At 36.9% G+C, this 16,137-nt stretch overlaps 3 protein-coding genes across 4 annotated transcripts; 2 read left to right on the forward strand and 1 right to left on the reverse strand.

Moving 5' to 3' along the window:
• Positions 1 to 321: 321 nt before the first annotated feature.
• On the forward strand, positions 322 to 9,634 carry LOC103524267 (hsp90 co-chaperone Cdc37). Its single transcript, XM_008489277.3, has 3 exons — positions 322 to 784; positions 1,142 to 1,716; positions 8,585 to 9,634. Exons 2-3 carry the CDS (start codon positions 1,217 to 1,219, stop codon positions 9,204 to 9,206), a joined length of 1,122 nt encoding a protein of 373 aa, XP_008487499.1. The 5' UTR covers positions 322 to 784; positions 1,142 to 1,216; the 3' UTR covers positions 9,207 to 9,634.
• A 399-nt stretch (positions 9,635 to 10,033) lies between these two features.
• On the reverse strand, positions 10,034 to 16,018 carry LOC103524269 (RNA transcription, translation and transport factor protein). 2 transcript variants are annotated; one of them, XM_026833377.1, is made up of 5 exons: positions 15,677 to 16,018; positions 13,813 to 14,040; positions 11,844 to 11,939; positions 11,296 to 11,456; positions 10,034 to 10,749 (listed from the first exon to the last, which is right to left on the reverse strand). In XM_026833377.1, exons 1-5 carry the CDS (start codon positions 15,747 to 15,749, stop codon positions 10,546 to 10,548), a joined length of 762 nt encoding a protein of 253 aa, XP_026689178.1. In that variant the 5' UTR covers positions 15,750 to 16,018; the 3' UTR covers positions 10,034 to 10,545. The 2 variants fall into 2 exon arrangements, with proteins under 2 accessions (XP_026689178.1, XP_008487502.1); XM_008489280.3 differs by lacking the exon at positions 15,677 to 16,018 and adding an exon at positions 14,722 to 15,080.
• Positions 11,949 to 13,736, forward strand: LOC103524268 (sphingomyelin synthase-related protein 1-like). The gene is made up of 2 exons (XM_008489278.3): positions 11,949 to 13,011; positions 13,186 to 13,736. Exons 1-2 carry the CDS (start codon positions 12,189 to 12,191, stop codon positions 13,617 to 13,619), a joined length of 1,257 nt encoding a protein of 418 aa, XP_008487500.1. The 5' UTR covers positions 11,949 to 12,188; the 3' UTR covers positions 13,620 to 13,736.
• Positions 16,019 to 16,137: the final 119 nt, after the last annotated feature.

Below are 16,137 nucleotides of genomic sequence, written 5' to 3' on the forward strand. Positions count from 1 at the left end.
CCCAAGGTGCGTCCACATTACAGTCGACCGACACCGAGTGAAGAAAGAAACAAAACATAAAAGAATAAAAACCGAAAAAATAAAAGAATAAAAACCGAAAGGATAATGAAAATTTAACCAAAAAAACCCTTCCCTAGGAAGCCCAGGGAACGCTTTATTATTCCTTTTAGCTCTTGGAACCTCTGAAGTGAAAAATGGACCATCGTGTGAAACAGCCCTATTGAGAAGTTGCCTTGAAGTACTGGTACTGCTAGCTTCATATCATAACGATTCATGAAAAAGTAGCTAGCGTTACTCAAATCATTGCTGGCTTCATAACTATTGATTCTTTCTGGTTTCTGGAACTTTTTTGCTTTTTTCTTGTCTTGTCACTTGTCAATCTTGTCATACTCATACGGTGAAGAAAAGCTAGAAATCTAGAAAAGTGAAATAAATGCGAAATACCTGCCTGTGAATACCAAAAGACGAAAACTTCAGTAACTTTGGCTGTGAAGGTGAACCTATTTAGGTACTTATTAACAAGTATCAACATAAGAATATAACAGAAGTGTTTGGTGTGTTCTCAGAACTGTGCTATCCTTTGAACTACGAAAAATGGTTGCAGTCCCGTCTACATAATGTATTGATATCATGAGAATAAATGTATCTCAAGAAACCCAAGACTGTATCCCGTGCAAGCTTGTTAGTGGTTTTGGTTTAATCGGTATTGGTCTATATGTTGTGCACCAAGCAAAAAATTTGAAACCATCTCCTGGAAAGAAAATCATCTACTTTATAGCTTTTGGTAAGAAACATACATACAGCATCCAAGAATTTGAGATATTTTAAGACAATTTTCATTTTGCACCAGCTAACCCCTTGAGTCTACTATCTTATAGTGTTTATTAATATCTAAAAATGCTTAATGACTGTCCAGGAGAGGTGTAATATGAGCTATCCCAGGGTTGAGTTATTGATCTTTATTTTTTATTGGTCAAACTTGTTTAATTTCATCCATGAAAGTAAGTCCTCTCAATCTACAGTATTGTTTTACTCTACATTCTACTTTAACTTAGGGAGAACCTTGCATGTTTAGTCAAAAATAAACTGCATAAGATTTCATAAATAAATGAAAATCTTAACATTGGTCATTGTGTTTCAGGTTTTGGTTCTCTTGGTATAGCCAGACTGTTTGAATTACCTCCATTTGCATCAAAGAAGAACAAGTAAATCATATATGACAATGGTTGACTACAGTAAGTGGAAAGACATTGAAATTTCTGATGATGAGGATGAGACTCACCCAAACATTGATACTCCCTCTTTGTTCCGTTGGAGACATCAGGCAAGAGTTGAACGAATGGAAGAGCAAAGATTGGAAAATGAAAAGTTTCAGCAAGAAAAAGAAAAAACATTGAAAACCTTGGAAGAAACAAAGAAAAAGCTTGTTGAAAGTGAACAAGCTGGAGCAAATAATCTTGATGAACTGAAAAAAGCTCTAGCTGAACTGGAAAAAGAAGCTGCTAACATCAGAAAGAAAGAGGAAGACCTTAAAAAGAAAGAGAAGATAACACCTTGGAATGTAGATACTATAAGTAAACCTGGTTTTACTAAAACAGTTGTCAACAAAAAACCTCCTCTCCAACAGGGTGAAAAGTCTGATGAAGAAAAAGAACAAGAAATGAAAGCATTTGTCAAAGAGAATGAAAAACTTATCAAACAATATGGTATGTTTAGGAAATATGATACTATGTCATAGTCCACACATTTCCAAGAATAAGTGAGGAAGAATACCAGAAATGCAAACCGGAATAGCTCACCCACCTTCTCAAGCATCATACATTTGAAACCACTCTTCTGATGATACTCATAAACAGCTGAGAAGAAACAATCCAGATCTTCTACATGATTCCATCGAGCAGCATGTACATTCTCCGGAACAACGTGGATCATAACACCTCCTTCCTGTGGAGGTTCATCAGGGTCTACATCCCCTACGTTCAATGTCTGGTATGTGTTGGCCATGGTTGTCACAAAGTTATCACAGAGTAATCAATATCACAACTGATAACTAAGTACATCATCTGTTGTGCTGCAGCTACCTTTTGTTTCTGAACTCCAACTGAGTCATGATCAAGTTGTGATTACTAATGGAACTTGGAGAAAACCCTTTCTCAAGTAAAAGAATGATAAATTAAACTCAACTTCATTGTTCTTCCCATGAATAAGCAAATTCAACTTGATAAACAAAAACTGATTGGAAAAATATTACAAACAATGAGCATTTGCTGTGAAAAACACTTAACATGAAAAAATCCACAAAATCTTCAATGGATCATTCAAAGTTAAATAAAAGTTAATAGTGACGTTAGTAAGAGAAATGTCTATTACGCACAGATTAATTATAAAATTATTATTAATTAAATTTAAGTAAAATAAAGCAAATTTAAAGTTTGTTGAAAAGAAAACAAACAGAAAAAAACTTGAAGGTTATGAAAAAAGAAGAAAAAAAAAACGTCACGCACACAAACAGCCAATAAAATTCGAGCGCAAACACAGCAGCCAATCAAATTGAAGCGCGCGATTCCCGTTTCATTTTCAAACAGCTGATTCAAAAATACAGGGTGACTAAAAAATGTGACAGCATCAGGCAACAGCTAGGTTACAACTTGACCTTGCCGAGCAGTAAAACATTTAAGAAAACAAATTCGAATGATTTGGTATTGGTATGCTTTGTTTCACTACGGATACAGAGATGCTGATACTGTCCTTTTGCTCAAAAGCAGAATACTAAGACAAAGGAAATTAGGATCCAGAGTTCTGTATTAGAAATATGAATGCATGCATGTATAGGCTGACCATACGTCCCGCTTTCGGCGGGACAGTCCCGCTTTGGAGCCTCTGGTCCCGCTGTCCCGAGAAATTCTCTGGGGACGCTAAAATGTCCCGCTTTCGCCCAAAGTCCCGATATTGTCCCGCTTTAGCTGGTCCGAACCTAATATTATCATTGAGAGCAATGAGCTCGGGAAAAAATCCATTTTACGATTCCAATATTGTACAATATTACGTATCAAAATATTCGAAAATAAAATGTAGGTATATTGACTGTGTAGTGCAGAGGCAGGTTGTAACAAATGTAACATAGGTACCTAACTAGGTGTACAAATTTTTGTTGTAAGTTGCAACATTCACTCGATAAAGCATGGATTATGGAGCCTATCTTTCAGTCTGACAATAAGTAATAGTTTCGAGAGACATGAAAGAATCATAGATAGAGACTTTGGATGCATTATTTGATGTGATGCCAGGGGGTAGTTTATTTCCAAACACTATGTCATAAATCAAACAACGCGGGAAGAGAGGAGAGGAGGGGGTCAACGATTTCCTACTTCGCCTCTCCGATTGGCAAATCTAGTAAGAGGGGAAATATGCCATTTAACAAGTAGCACTTCCCCTACTTTCTTGCACTGATCGGTGGCTCGTGACAAAAGAACCTCACACAGGGTGTCCCAAAAATGATGATTTGATTCTTGAGTTCAATTTTTTTTTTTTTTTAAAGAGGTTTGACAGAGGGAACTGTAACTGCTATGGTCTTATCGTCCCGAAATCGAAGAGAGAAGAAAGACAGGATAGGAGAAAGCCAGCCAAAGAGGTTTGACAGAGGGAACTGTAACTGCTATGGTCTTATCGTCCCGAAATCGAAGAGAGAAGGAAGACAGGGTAGTAACTCTAACGGAACACAACTTTACATTCAGACACCTACATCTCTTCAGTGGGAAGCAACTCAGATAATTTTTCATTCCAAATCTACGAGTAGGTAAGAAACATTACTACATTCCTAAACTTAATTTCTTTTTGTCTTCACATTCTTCTTCTCCACTTCTTTTCCTGATGTATATTTTCATTTAAATACCTAGGAAAGTCTCCCCTTATTAGCAGTTCCAGACATAAACTCATAAACATTTCATTTCTACCAATATCAGAATCACAAACAAAAGGAGACCAAAGAGGTTAGTTGTATTATTTCAAACACTAACCGACAAAATTTCGTCATTATCAACTTCCTTCTATTAATTTCATTATCATGTTACTAGTTACTACACATCATTTTCTCATGTTTATGTACGTTTTTACTTTCTATTACATTATGTAGGTATTGAGAACGTAGGTATAAAATGAATAGGAAAAGTATTGCCAACAGTCTGAATTTTCGAAATTCAAAATAGGGAAATGGGTGGAAATATTCGTTGAAGATTCCCGTGAGTAAAAAAAGCGATTTTTCGACAAGAATCTTTTTTAAAAAAAAAAATACATTCAAACTTCAGACTATCAAAAAGTTTGAAGCACTTAATACAGACGTCATGCACACAGAAAAACACAAGAACAATCAGTACTCACCTTTGAGGGTTCTCCAACATTTAAGACCCTCAAATACTCCAGCATTCTAGGGTTCTCCCAAACATCCAGACCCTAGAAACTACACGAACATTCGCTATAGACGAGTATGGATCTAGTCACAGAGAGATGAAGAAATTGGACTGTGCACTAAACCCAAACTCGCCAAGAGCAAAACAATTTTTCACTGGCCGTTTTAGTTTCAATTTTAGCCTCTGCAAGAACTAAAATTAACCAAATGCAACCAAACCAACCAAAGAATCAGCAAGTATCAACCTAGTAATAAAATTATCCTCAGGGTTTAATGGCAGAGATTGTCTTGGGCTTCAAACTCATAAGAATAGCCCAATATTATGTATGTACATAACAGGATGGAATCAGCAAGTATCAACCTAGTAATTATCCTCAGGGTTTAATGGCAGAGATTGTCTTGGGCTTCAAACTCATAAGAATAGCCCAATATTATGTATGTACATAACAGGATGTAATCTTTTAAATATGCAAGAATAATTTATCACTTTACACCAGCCCCTGTTCCTTTTAGGTACCTCAAAAATAAAAGCTTGCAAAAAATAACAAAGTAAAATAATGTGTTGTTTTCTAAAAATACAGAATATTTATTCATTTTTTTTTTTTTTTTTTTTTTTTTTTTTTTTTTTTTTGGGATTGAAATTAAGAAGAAAAAGCATCGGAAATAATGAAGGGGTTGTGCTGATTTTAAAGGGGGTTTATTTTTCTGCATTATTGTTGTTACCTATAATACCTAATTATTTTTGAAGAGGATTGATAGATGGCACTGAAACAATGCGTAGATCTCCCTCTCTCAAAATCAAAGAGATTAATGAGCACAGTATAGGTACTACAAGAGAAAGCCAGTCGCTCCTTAGAATAACTATTTAGAATAAAGTTCAAACCAGAGGTAGGAATGAAAACCACAATCTACATTATAAGTTTGGGACACTCTGGGGGAATTAGGATGGCACTGAAACAATGCATAGATCTCCCTCTCTCAAAATCAAAGAGATTAATGAGCACAGTATAGGTACTACAAGAGAAAGCCAGTCGCTCCTTGGAATAACTATTTAGAATAAAGTTCAAACCAGAGGTAGGAATGAAAACCACAATCTACATTATAAGTTTGGGACACTCTGGGGGAATTAAATCAATGGCCTAGCACTTATATGGCAGATGCACAACCAACCAAGCCAACTAGGCTAGCAGGTCAGATTTCAATTTTTTTATATGAGCAGTGTTTTCCTCCATGCAAGTTGCTCAACCTAACACTAGTTTTGCTCATCCTAGCTGCTTTATAAATTATACTCACATTTGTCCAGTACTTCATCTGACACAGTCATACCCAGAGCTTCAAACTCCCTCTGAAGATCATCTCTGCACATCTTGCCTTTGTTCAGGAACAGACCTATACCTATTTATCAATTTGGGCAAACTAACACAAATTTTTGTTGTAAGTTGCAACATTCACTCGATAAAGCATGGATTATGGAGCCTATCTTTCAGTCTGACAATAAGTAATAGTTTCTTCCACTTTGGGCTTTTTTATGCGATAAATTGGACAGAAAAACCAAGAGGGTGGTAATTACGGAAAAGAATTAAAAGAAAAAGCTGAAAACTTCTGATTCTGAAAAGTTCAAGGAGCTCAAGTTTCAAGTTTCCAAAAGCTGAAAACTTCTGATTCTGAAAAGTTCAAGGAGCTCAAGTTTCAAGTTTCCATTTCGCGCTTATTTTTCCATCAACGTTAGTTTCAAGTTTCCATTTCGCGCTTATTTTTCCATCAACGAGCACATTTTTCAGGTACTCTGAGAACACAGCCAAACTTTTTTCTCTTCTAGGGGTTCCCAAAAAGTCGTTTGTACAAAACCCAAGGTGCGTCCACATTACAGTCGACCGACACCGAGTGAAGAAAGAGACAAAACATAAAAGAATAAAAACCGAAAGAATTATGAAAATTTAACCAAAAAAACCCTTCCCTAGGAAGCCCAGGGAACGCTTTATTATTCCTTTTAGCTCTTGGAACCTCTGAAGTGTAAAATGGACCATCGTGTGAAATAGCCCTATTGAGAAGTTGCCTTGAAGTACTGCTAGCTTCATATCATAACGATGAAAAAGTAGCTAGCGTTACTCAAATCATTGCTGGCTTCATAACTATTGATTCTTTCTGGTTTCTGGAACTACTTTTTTCTTGTATTTCTTGTCACTTGTCATACTCATACGGTGAAGAAAAGCTAGAAATCTAGAAAAGTGAAATAAATGCGAAATACCTGCCTGTGAATACCAAAAGACGACCCATAGGAAGACATGAAGGATGCATTGTCAGCATTATCACCATATACTGTGCTCACCATCTCCCTCTTAGCTTCATTCTTCACCATGGACAAAGGAGTCCTCTCCTGAGGTTGACTTCTACTTCTGAATAATGAGGACATGTCAACACCACTAGTACCAGCATGTCTATGATGTAACTCATGCAAGTACAGAGCACTGATACTCATATCATTTCCTCCCATTCCACTCATCTCTTGGCTAATGTCACCAAATGGAAAGTTAGGGAGAGGATTTGTGTTGGGAGGTACACATGGGGCAGCTGGTCCCTCCATTCTTGAGATGTTCATTTGTACAGGTGGAGGTCTGGCTGTGGCATGGGATGGGCCTGCATGTCCTGTGTACATACTGTTGATGTTCACACCATAGGAAGACATGAAGGATGCATTGTCAGCATTATCACCATATACTGTGCTCACCATCTCCCTCTTAGCTTCATTCTTCACCATGGCGTACAAAACCCAAGGTGCGTCCACATTACAGTCGACCGACACCGAGTGAAGAAAGAAACAAAACATAAAAGAATAAAAACCGAAAAAATAAAAGAATAAAAACCGAAAGGATAATGAAAATTTAACCAAAAAAACCCTTCCCTAGGAAGCCCAGGGAACGCTTTATTCCTTTTAGCTCTTGGAACCTCTGAAGTGAAAAATGGACCATCGTGTGAAACAGCCCTATTGAGAAGTTGCCTTGAAGTACTGGTACTGCTAGCTTCATATCATAACGATTCATGAAAAAGTAGCTAGCGTTACTCAAATCATTGCTGGCTTCATAACTATTGATTCTTTCTGGTTTCTGGAACTTTTTTGCTTTTTTCTTGTCTTGTCACTTGTCAATCTTGTCATACTCATACGGTGAAGAAAAGCTAGAAATCTAGAAAAGTGAAATAAATGCGAAATACCTGCCTGTGAATACCAAAAGACGATTGAATCTTCACACAATAATATCAATTTTGGACCCAATGAACAATGATTGAGAGATGAACCCAAACAATATGTATTTGGTATTCATAGTGATCTCAGGACCAAAATGAAAATATATCTGTTGATTACATGCAAGGGAAACCAAGACCAACTTTTTCCCCTAAAGATTGAATCTGTTTCTCCTCTCTTCAAAGTACTTTGTACCCAGAATACAAGTATGAAAGTCTTTCCCTGATTCCAGGTGAAGGCACCTTCCAGTAGGTACTTACTATGTTTCTAGAAGTACTTAAAAGTAATCTACAGTGAAAGATTCTTATTTGGTGGGCCAATAGCCTTCTCTCAAGCATTGGGGTATACCTAAAAAACTGATTACACAAAATTCAACTGATTGGCCATAAGGAGTGCGAAAATTAGCTGACTGACCATAAGGCAATATGCAAAACGGCGGTTTACATCGTTAGGCGAAAGAAAATTTCGGAAAAGTCGTACCATTTTCCAGTAGTCGGAAAAACCACTTTCGGGATCATTAAAACTCAACTAATTGGCAATAAGTAGTACGAAAATTAGCTGACTGACCTCCAGGCAATATGCAAAACAGCGGTTTACATCGTTTGGTGAAAGAAAATTTCGGAAAAGTCGTACCATTTTCCAGTAGTACAGGAAAAACCACTTTCGGGATCATTAAAACTCAACTGATTGGCAATAAGTAGTACGAAAATTAGCTGACTGACCTCCAGGCAATATGCAAAACAGCGGTTTACATCGTTTGTTGAAAGAAAATTTCGGAAAAGTCGTACCATTTTCCAGTAGTACAAGAATCGTACTCCTTATTGCCAATCAGTTGAGTTTTATGATCCCGAAATATGATGACAGCAAGAAATTTTTGAGTGAGCATCCACACCTTGCTTCCGAGAACACAGCTAATTACTTGGTGATCTGGTGTATTAAAAATATGATGACAGCAAGAAATTTTTGAGTGAGCATCCACACCTTGCTTCCGAGAACACAGCTAATTACTTGGTGATCTGGTGTATTAACTTGGCTATGGATGAGAAGTTTGACCTTATGGATCATGTAGCTCATCAATGCATTTGTATGCAATACCTTCTGGAACTGTCCAAATCTCTCAACATTGATCCACGGGCCTGTATTGGTTCCTTCTTCTCAAAAATTCAAATTGCGGAGCCTGATTATAAAGCCTCCTTTGATGATGAATTGAAATCATTCAAAGAAAGAATCCGTAACCGTGCAAAGGAAAAGTTAGATGAAGCTTTGAAAGAGGTAGAAGAAGAGGAACGTCAAAAAAGATTGGGTCCTGGAGGTCTTGATCCAGTGGAAGTGTTTGAGTCATTACCTGATGTGCTAAAGAAATGTTTTGAACTGCAAGACACAGCTATGTTACAAGAAGCCATTGCTTCTTTGTCCCCTGAGGAAGCTACTTACCATATGAAACGCTGTGTGGACTCTGGCCTGTGGGTGCCTGATGCCAAGAAAGCTGCTGGGGAGTCTGAAGACCCTCAAGAGAATACTCCAGATGCAGAGGATCCTACCTACAGTGCTGTTGACTAAACTCACTATACACACTCTTGAAATCTTTCCGTATAAGTATCTGTGTAGATTTTTATACATGTCATTTTATTGACCTGTGTTCCTCCTTTACTTTGCCTTTGTAGTTGTTCTTTGATGGAGGTTTTATTTTTCTTATTGGGTATTTCCTAATAAAATTTAGAATGTGAGTGAGTAAGAATACAACTACCTTATTTTTTTTTTTCTTCCCTTTTCAGAAGGTCAAGAAATTTGAAATAATAGAGAATTTTCTCAATTTTCATTTATCTACCTGACCTACTTTCTTTTCAGGGTCATCAATTACAATCATGTTTTATAGGTAGAATTATTATCTAATTATCTTAGCAACTGTCATCAATAGTCATCATTGAGTGAGATAGAATTTTACCAAGTCACAGTGAATAAAGGTTTTCAGATGATGACCCTACCTTTTCAACACCAGAGATTTTTAACTTGGTTGCTTTTTTTTCTACCAAGTCACAGTGAATAAAGGTTTTCAGATGATGACCCTACCTTTTCAACACCAGAGATTTTTAACTTGGTTGCTTTTTTTTCTTTCATGTTTATCTTTAAACACTTTTATTTTTATATCTAACCTAGTGGCAAAAATAATAGTAATAATTATACTATTATTTTCTATATTAATATTATAGAATTCAACAATATTATAGCAGGTAACTAGTGGCCTGACAAATTCCAAATATTTAGAAATCCCAAAATTGATTAATTAACTAACCTTGCTCTGGTATTTAATATGATTCTAGGATTTCGAGTACAATTTGTTCTTTATTGTATTCTCTTTAACATTACTCTAATATTGAAAATACATTATTTAATTTTTTAATCATTAAAACTACTTTTTATTTATTTAAGGAAATTGATTCTGAGACTGACATTGAAATTTGGCATGATGTTAAACAACTTATCATGGATGGTTGTATACTTGTGATTGGTTTAAAAATCACAAAGAAATCTTGATGCCTGAAAAAACTGACGTTTTTGCAGTCCGATTTGATACTATGGATATACTTAGGAGAGTGAAGGTCCAGCAAGGAATCAAGACAAACAGATATCACTATCAAAGAACACCATTTGATTTGGTCAGTAGAGGCACTAGAGACCCCATGTAAAAAGACTGGTCTCATTGACTTTTTGACTGCATCAAATTAGGAAACCAAATTTCACCTGTCATCTTGAAAAAGTACCTCCTACAGCATTAAGTCTAAAAATTCAGACTGTTTGACCTTATTAAATAATTTATAATAAATGTGTACACACGAAAAAGAAATACAGATGGATTGTTATAAACAAAGTAAGAAATACCTAAAATGTTAAGTCAAAATTAAAATCCGACTTTGCCCAGTTTGGTGTCAGTCTTGGGGTTAGCTGTCACCGTTTGCACAGCCACAATGGCCTCATTGATTTTAGTCTGCAGATCCCTCAAGTCGTGAATATACAGAAGATTGAGTATTTTGGCTGCTTTGTTGAGGACGGGATCTGGCAGAGTAAACCCGTTGTCAATTTCCAGGAAAGGGAATGGCTTTCCCTATGAAGAGAACAAACCAAAGTAAAATTAGCGCAGATTGAATTCACATTTTTTTGTTTCGTTGCCAGCCTAGTTAGCTTGGAGGGTAGCGTGTCTGCCTTGTAAGCGCTATTCCCTATTCCCGCGGATTGAATTCACATTTTTTTGTTTCGTTGCCAGCCTAGTTAGCTTGGAGGGTAGCGTGTAGCGTGTCTGCCTTGTAAGCGCTATTCCCGCCCGGGGCGGATTTTATCCTGAACGGATAGAGTCCGTTCTTGGAACAGCCGGCTTTCTCCTATCCTGTCTTCTTTCTCTCTTCGATTTCGGGACGTTACAGTTCCTTCTATCAAACCTCTTAAAAAAAATCTCACCTTAGGTATCACAAATTCAGGGTGGGCAAGGGCATCTTCATTCAATCTGGCAGATATCATGCCCGGGGCGGATTTTATCCTGAACGGATAGAGTCCGTTCTCGGAACAGCCGGCTTTCTCCTATCCTGTCTTCTTTCTCTCTTCGATTTCGGGACGTTACAGTTCCCTCTATCAAACCTCTTAAAAAAAATCTCACCTTAGGTATCACAAATTCAGGGTGGGCAAGGGCATCTTCATTCAATCTGGCAGATATCAATTTACAGCAAGCTTCCAGTGTAGTTAGATGATTGGGGTGGGGTCTGATTTTCAACTTTTCAGCCAGAGAATTGACTCCTTTTTTGAACTCGGGACTGTCAACTGGAAAACGAATGAATTAGTTAATCTTTGCTACTTGTACCTCTAGCAACATTTAAAGAGAGATTGTGATAGATTTCAATGGATATAAAAATTCTACCTGCATAGTGCACTTGTGAAGGCAGACATGTTTTCTAGAAATACTTGGAATTTAGGAGCAGCCTCTGGTCTTGTGGGTACCACACCATACTAGTTAGTAGGCTTCCACTCTAAAGGTCCTGGATTCAATTTCCAGCAGTTGGCTCTGTGCTGGAAGGAGATATAGGTACATGCAGTCCCATGACAACAATTGACATTTTTTTTTTTTTTTTAAGAAAAAAACTGCAAAGAGGGTAGTAATGCTGTGATAGGTGATACCCACCAAAAATAATCATAAAAAGATTTAATTACAGTTTAAATTGTCCAGAGGATTTGTCGAGACTACTTTGGGTGCACTGCTTTGGTTGCTTGAAACAAATTCTGCAGTTTGAGATTTATATTGGTCCACTGAAACAAAAAAAAATTGATTTATTATTATATCCTCTATCTCTATAGGTAATGATTTGATGAAAACAAGAAATTGGCTAAAATATTTAGAGCTACCTTTTATCATTCTGACACATTTTGTTCTTACTATCCTACAGTAGACAGATTAAAATAATTATAGAAAAACAACCAATACACAGGAAATTCAATTTGTAGTTACAAAGAATGGGGAAATAAACAAGAGTATTGGGGAAAAAAAAAAAAAAAAACATGGAGAATGCCGAGAATTTCGTATTGGATTGGACATCTGAGCAAGTAGCAAACTGGTTAACACAGAAAGGACATGGTAAGTATGCACCTCTCCTATGTGATCAACATAGACTGGATGGCAGAGGATTATTTCTACTTCATGAGGAAGATCTCAAGTCTCCACCAATCAGCATTGAGATCCTAGGCGACATCAAACGAATCATATACGACATTGAAAGTTTCAAGAAAGAGATCCACAATGACATCAGGGACAGAGGATATGACCCAAGGTCTCTGGTCAAGATTACTCGTAGTCATAGTGCCATGGTGGAATCCACTAGCTCCTATGTATCAAGGGAAGTGGTAGTTATACCAAGAGGAAACTTCAAAGTCCAAGACAATATTCTGAAGCCTGAATTGGTGAAAATGGTGGTGGCAGCCGTATATCTGTTTGTTGTATCTTGGATCTTAGCCTTTGTCATGGTTATTGTACACGACAGAGTTCCAGACATGAAGAAGTACCCTCCATTACCAGACATATTCCTTGACAATATTCCACTCGTACCGTGGGCATTCAAACTGAGTGAGATATGTGGCACATTACTCATGTTTATTTGGATATCTGTGTGTATATTTCACAAACATCGTACGATATTACTGAGGCGATTCTTTGCACTATTGGGAACTGCCTATCTGTTGCGTAGCGTAACTGTTGTTATAACGTCTCTCTCAGTGCCAGGAGAGCATATTGAATGTAGTCCAAGAACATATTCAGATCAATCCATTAGACAAAAGTTAGAAGAAGCATTTATCATATGGAAGGGCGCTGGTCTGTCAATACAAGGTACCTGTTTGGAAATAATTCATTAGACAATTTTAAAAAAGAAATCTATTAATAATATTAGGTACCTATGCAAGCAATCAAGTTCCTCAAAGGGTAATTTTTTACAGACTTTTGGTACCAAGAAGAAAATAATCAACTCCCTTGTATTCTTCTCATTTATAATTTCTTCTCCAGGAATCAACACTTGTGGTGACTACCTGTTCAGTGGACACACAACTGCTGTCACTTTCCTCAACTTTTTCATCACTGAATACACTCCCAACACTCAGATCTTCTATGTCCTGCATCTCCTTGCTTGGGTGGTCAACATATTGGCCATAGGATGTATCCTAGCCAGTCATGAACACTACTCCATAGATGTGTTCATTGCATTCTACATAACATCCCGGCTGTTCCTCTACTATCATTCTCTTGCAAACAATCAAGCACTCTATCAAAAAGATTCACATCGGGTCAGAATATGGTTTCCTCTGTTTGGCTACTTGGAATCCTCCATGACAAGAAGAGTGCCTAACGAATACCATACATTGGGTGAAATTTTTGTTTATGTAATGAAGAAGATCAAACAGTTGATGATAATTGTGAGAAATATGATAATACCTATGTGACTAAAAAGATATTTGTTGGTTGAATAAAACTTCCTTGGGAATAAGAAATATAAGAACTAGGTACTAAAAACAATAAAATCTGCACATAAGATTTTGAGCTCAGTGAAGCATTTGGGGGCTGCTAAGGGCCTTTTTCTCTCCCTCTTTTTTTTTTGAGCCCAAGTGTTTTTACCATTTAAACATTTTGTCTTACCATTGTCAGCATATTCTAATCTTGAGGCATGGCCCAGTAGCCATTCTATTTGCTCTAAGGGTGTGCTGAGGAGTGTAATGGGAAGGCCAACATCAGTACAGTACTGGTGAAATGAGTTCATCCAGTGAGGTGATTCTAGTTTCCGTAATTCTGCCCGATCTTCTATTTTGTAGATTCTTATTTTTTGATCTTCCAGCCATACAACCATGTTCCTGAACTCTTTTTCTCCTGAAAATATATCAAAAAAATTAATGGGAAGTTAGAAAATGCCTAATAAGCTAAGGTATTATAGATTTTAGCACAGTTGGCCCAGTAGTAACACACTAGTTTGCCATGCAGAAGGCCTTGGGTTTGAATCCCTCATTTTAGATTGCAAATAGATTGAAGTGGTTATGTGCACAACACTGGGCAGTATTGTTTTTAGTCATTTTTAGCTAAAGCCTTGGTGTGAGCTATAGAGCATACTTAGGCCAGTTCATGAACAGCCTGTAGGTCTCTCCTATTTCTATGTTCACTTTGTCAGGTGCATATCAAAGATTAAAAAGTCAGCCCTTTTAGCTTGGAGGGTACTCCATCTCGTAAGTTCTCGGTTGCAGATTTGATTCCCACTTGGGCAATTTTTTTTTCTGAACAGATAAGGTTCATTCTCAGAACAGCTGGCTTTCTCTTCTCCTGATCTCCTGTCTTCCTCTTCCCTCTTTGCTTTTGAGACAAATAAGTAAGACAGTTACAGTTCCATTTACAGTTCCCTCTATCAAAACTATAAAAAATAGAGAGGTTGTGGTCAAGTAGGTACTGGGTTAGTCTAGGCTTATTTTTTATTTTATTTATTATTATTATTTTTTTTCAACAGTTTTAGCAAGCCTAACCTGGTACATAACCACTAACCAGCAAGAATGAATGACTTACTAATAGGGTTGAAACTTTCTGGTGAAGCATATCCAAGGGTTTTCAATTTTCTGATTATGTTGGAGTGGGACATTTCTGTTTGTACAGTTTGGATTTTGAACGTTCAAATTTGAATGTTGTCTGTGAACATCAAATGTGTGCTAGTAGATACTTGCGTGGCAATTCTTTCTACAGTCTCCACTGTTGAATATTTATTGATTGTTGATCCAAAAATACAAAGCTCTCCTAGAAGAATAGCAGCATAGCAGCTAGCAGTGCTAGCAGGCAATTCAGGCAAAATCAGCAAAATGCAAAATGGCAAAACAGGCAAACGCAAAACTGGCAAAAGATTTTTTTTCCCCACACACAACACACAAGCCGCAAATTGGTAAAGCCAGCCATACCTTCAAAATGATGCAGCAACTTAAAACATAAAACTCGATGAAGTTGTTATAATTCAAACTAGCTTCACAGATATGAAAAAAAGTTGTTTCATATTTCTTAACAGGTTGATAACTTCAGATTAATAACATATGTGGCAAAATGTCAAGAAATGTAAATTTTGTATAAAAGTTCAGGAAATTTTTAAAAAGAACTTTATCCTTTGAACCATTTGGGCCATAAAATGGCTACAGCGGCTCTACCACCTCGGAAAAACTCTACTCCAACTAAGATCACCAAACAACACCTCTTCTGAACAGATAAGGTTCATTCTCAGAACAGCTGGCTTTCTCTTCTCCTGATCTCCTGTCTTCCTCTTCCCTCTTTGCTTTTGAGACAAATAAGTAAGACAGTTACAGTTCCATTTACAGTTCCCTCTATCAAAACTATAAAAAATAGAGAGGTTGTGGTCAAGTAGGTACTGGGTTAGTCTAGGCTTATTTTTTATTTTATTTATTATTATTATTTTTTTTCAACAGTTTTAGCAAGCCTAACCTGGTACATAACCACTAACCAGCAAGAATGAATGACTTACTAATAGGGTTGAAACTTTCTGGTGAAGCATATCCAAGGGTTTTCAATTTTCTGATTATGTTGGAGTGGGACATTTCTGTTTGTACAGTTTGGATTTTGAACGTTCAAATTTGAATGTTGTCTGTGAACATCAAATGTGTGCTAGTAGATACTTGCGTGGCAATTCTTTCTACAGTCTCCACTGTTGAATATTTATTGATTGTTGATCCAAAAATACAAAGCTCTCCTAGAAGAATAGCAGCATAGCAGCTAGCAGGCAAAATGGCTAAACTGGCAAAAGCCAAAAGCGCATTCGCAATCGCAAGTGTAAGTGAAAAGATTTTTAAGATTTTTTTTCCCCCCTACCACACAAGCCGCAAATTGGTGAAGCCAGCCATAACTTCAAAATGATGCAGCAACTTAAAACTCGATGAAGTTGTTATAATTCAAACTAGCTTCACAGATATAAAAAAAAGTTGTTTT

The sequence above is a fragment of the Diaphorina citri genome, unplaced genomic scaffold (assembly GCF_000475195.1).
Source record: "Diaphorina citri unplaced genomic scaffold, Diaci psyllid genome assembly version 1.1 scaffold90, whole genome shotgun sequence".
Lineage (NCBI taxonomy): Eukaryota > Metazoa > Arthropoda > Insecta > Hemiptera > Psyllidae > Diaphorina > Diaphorina citri.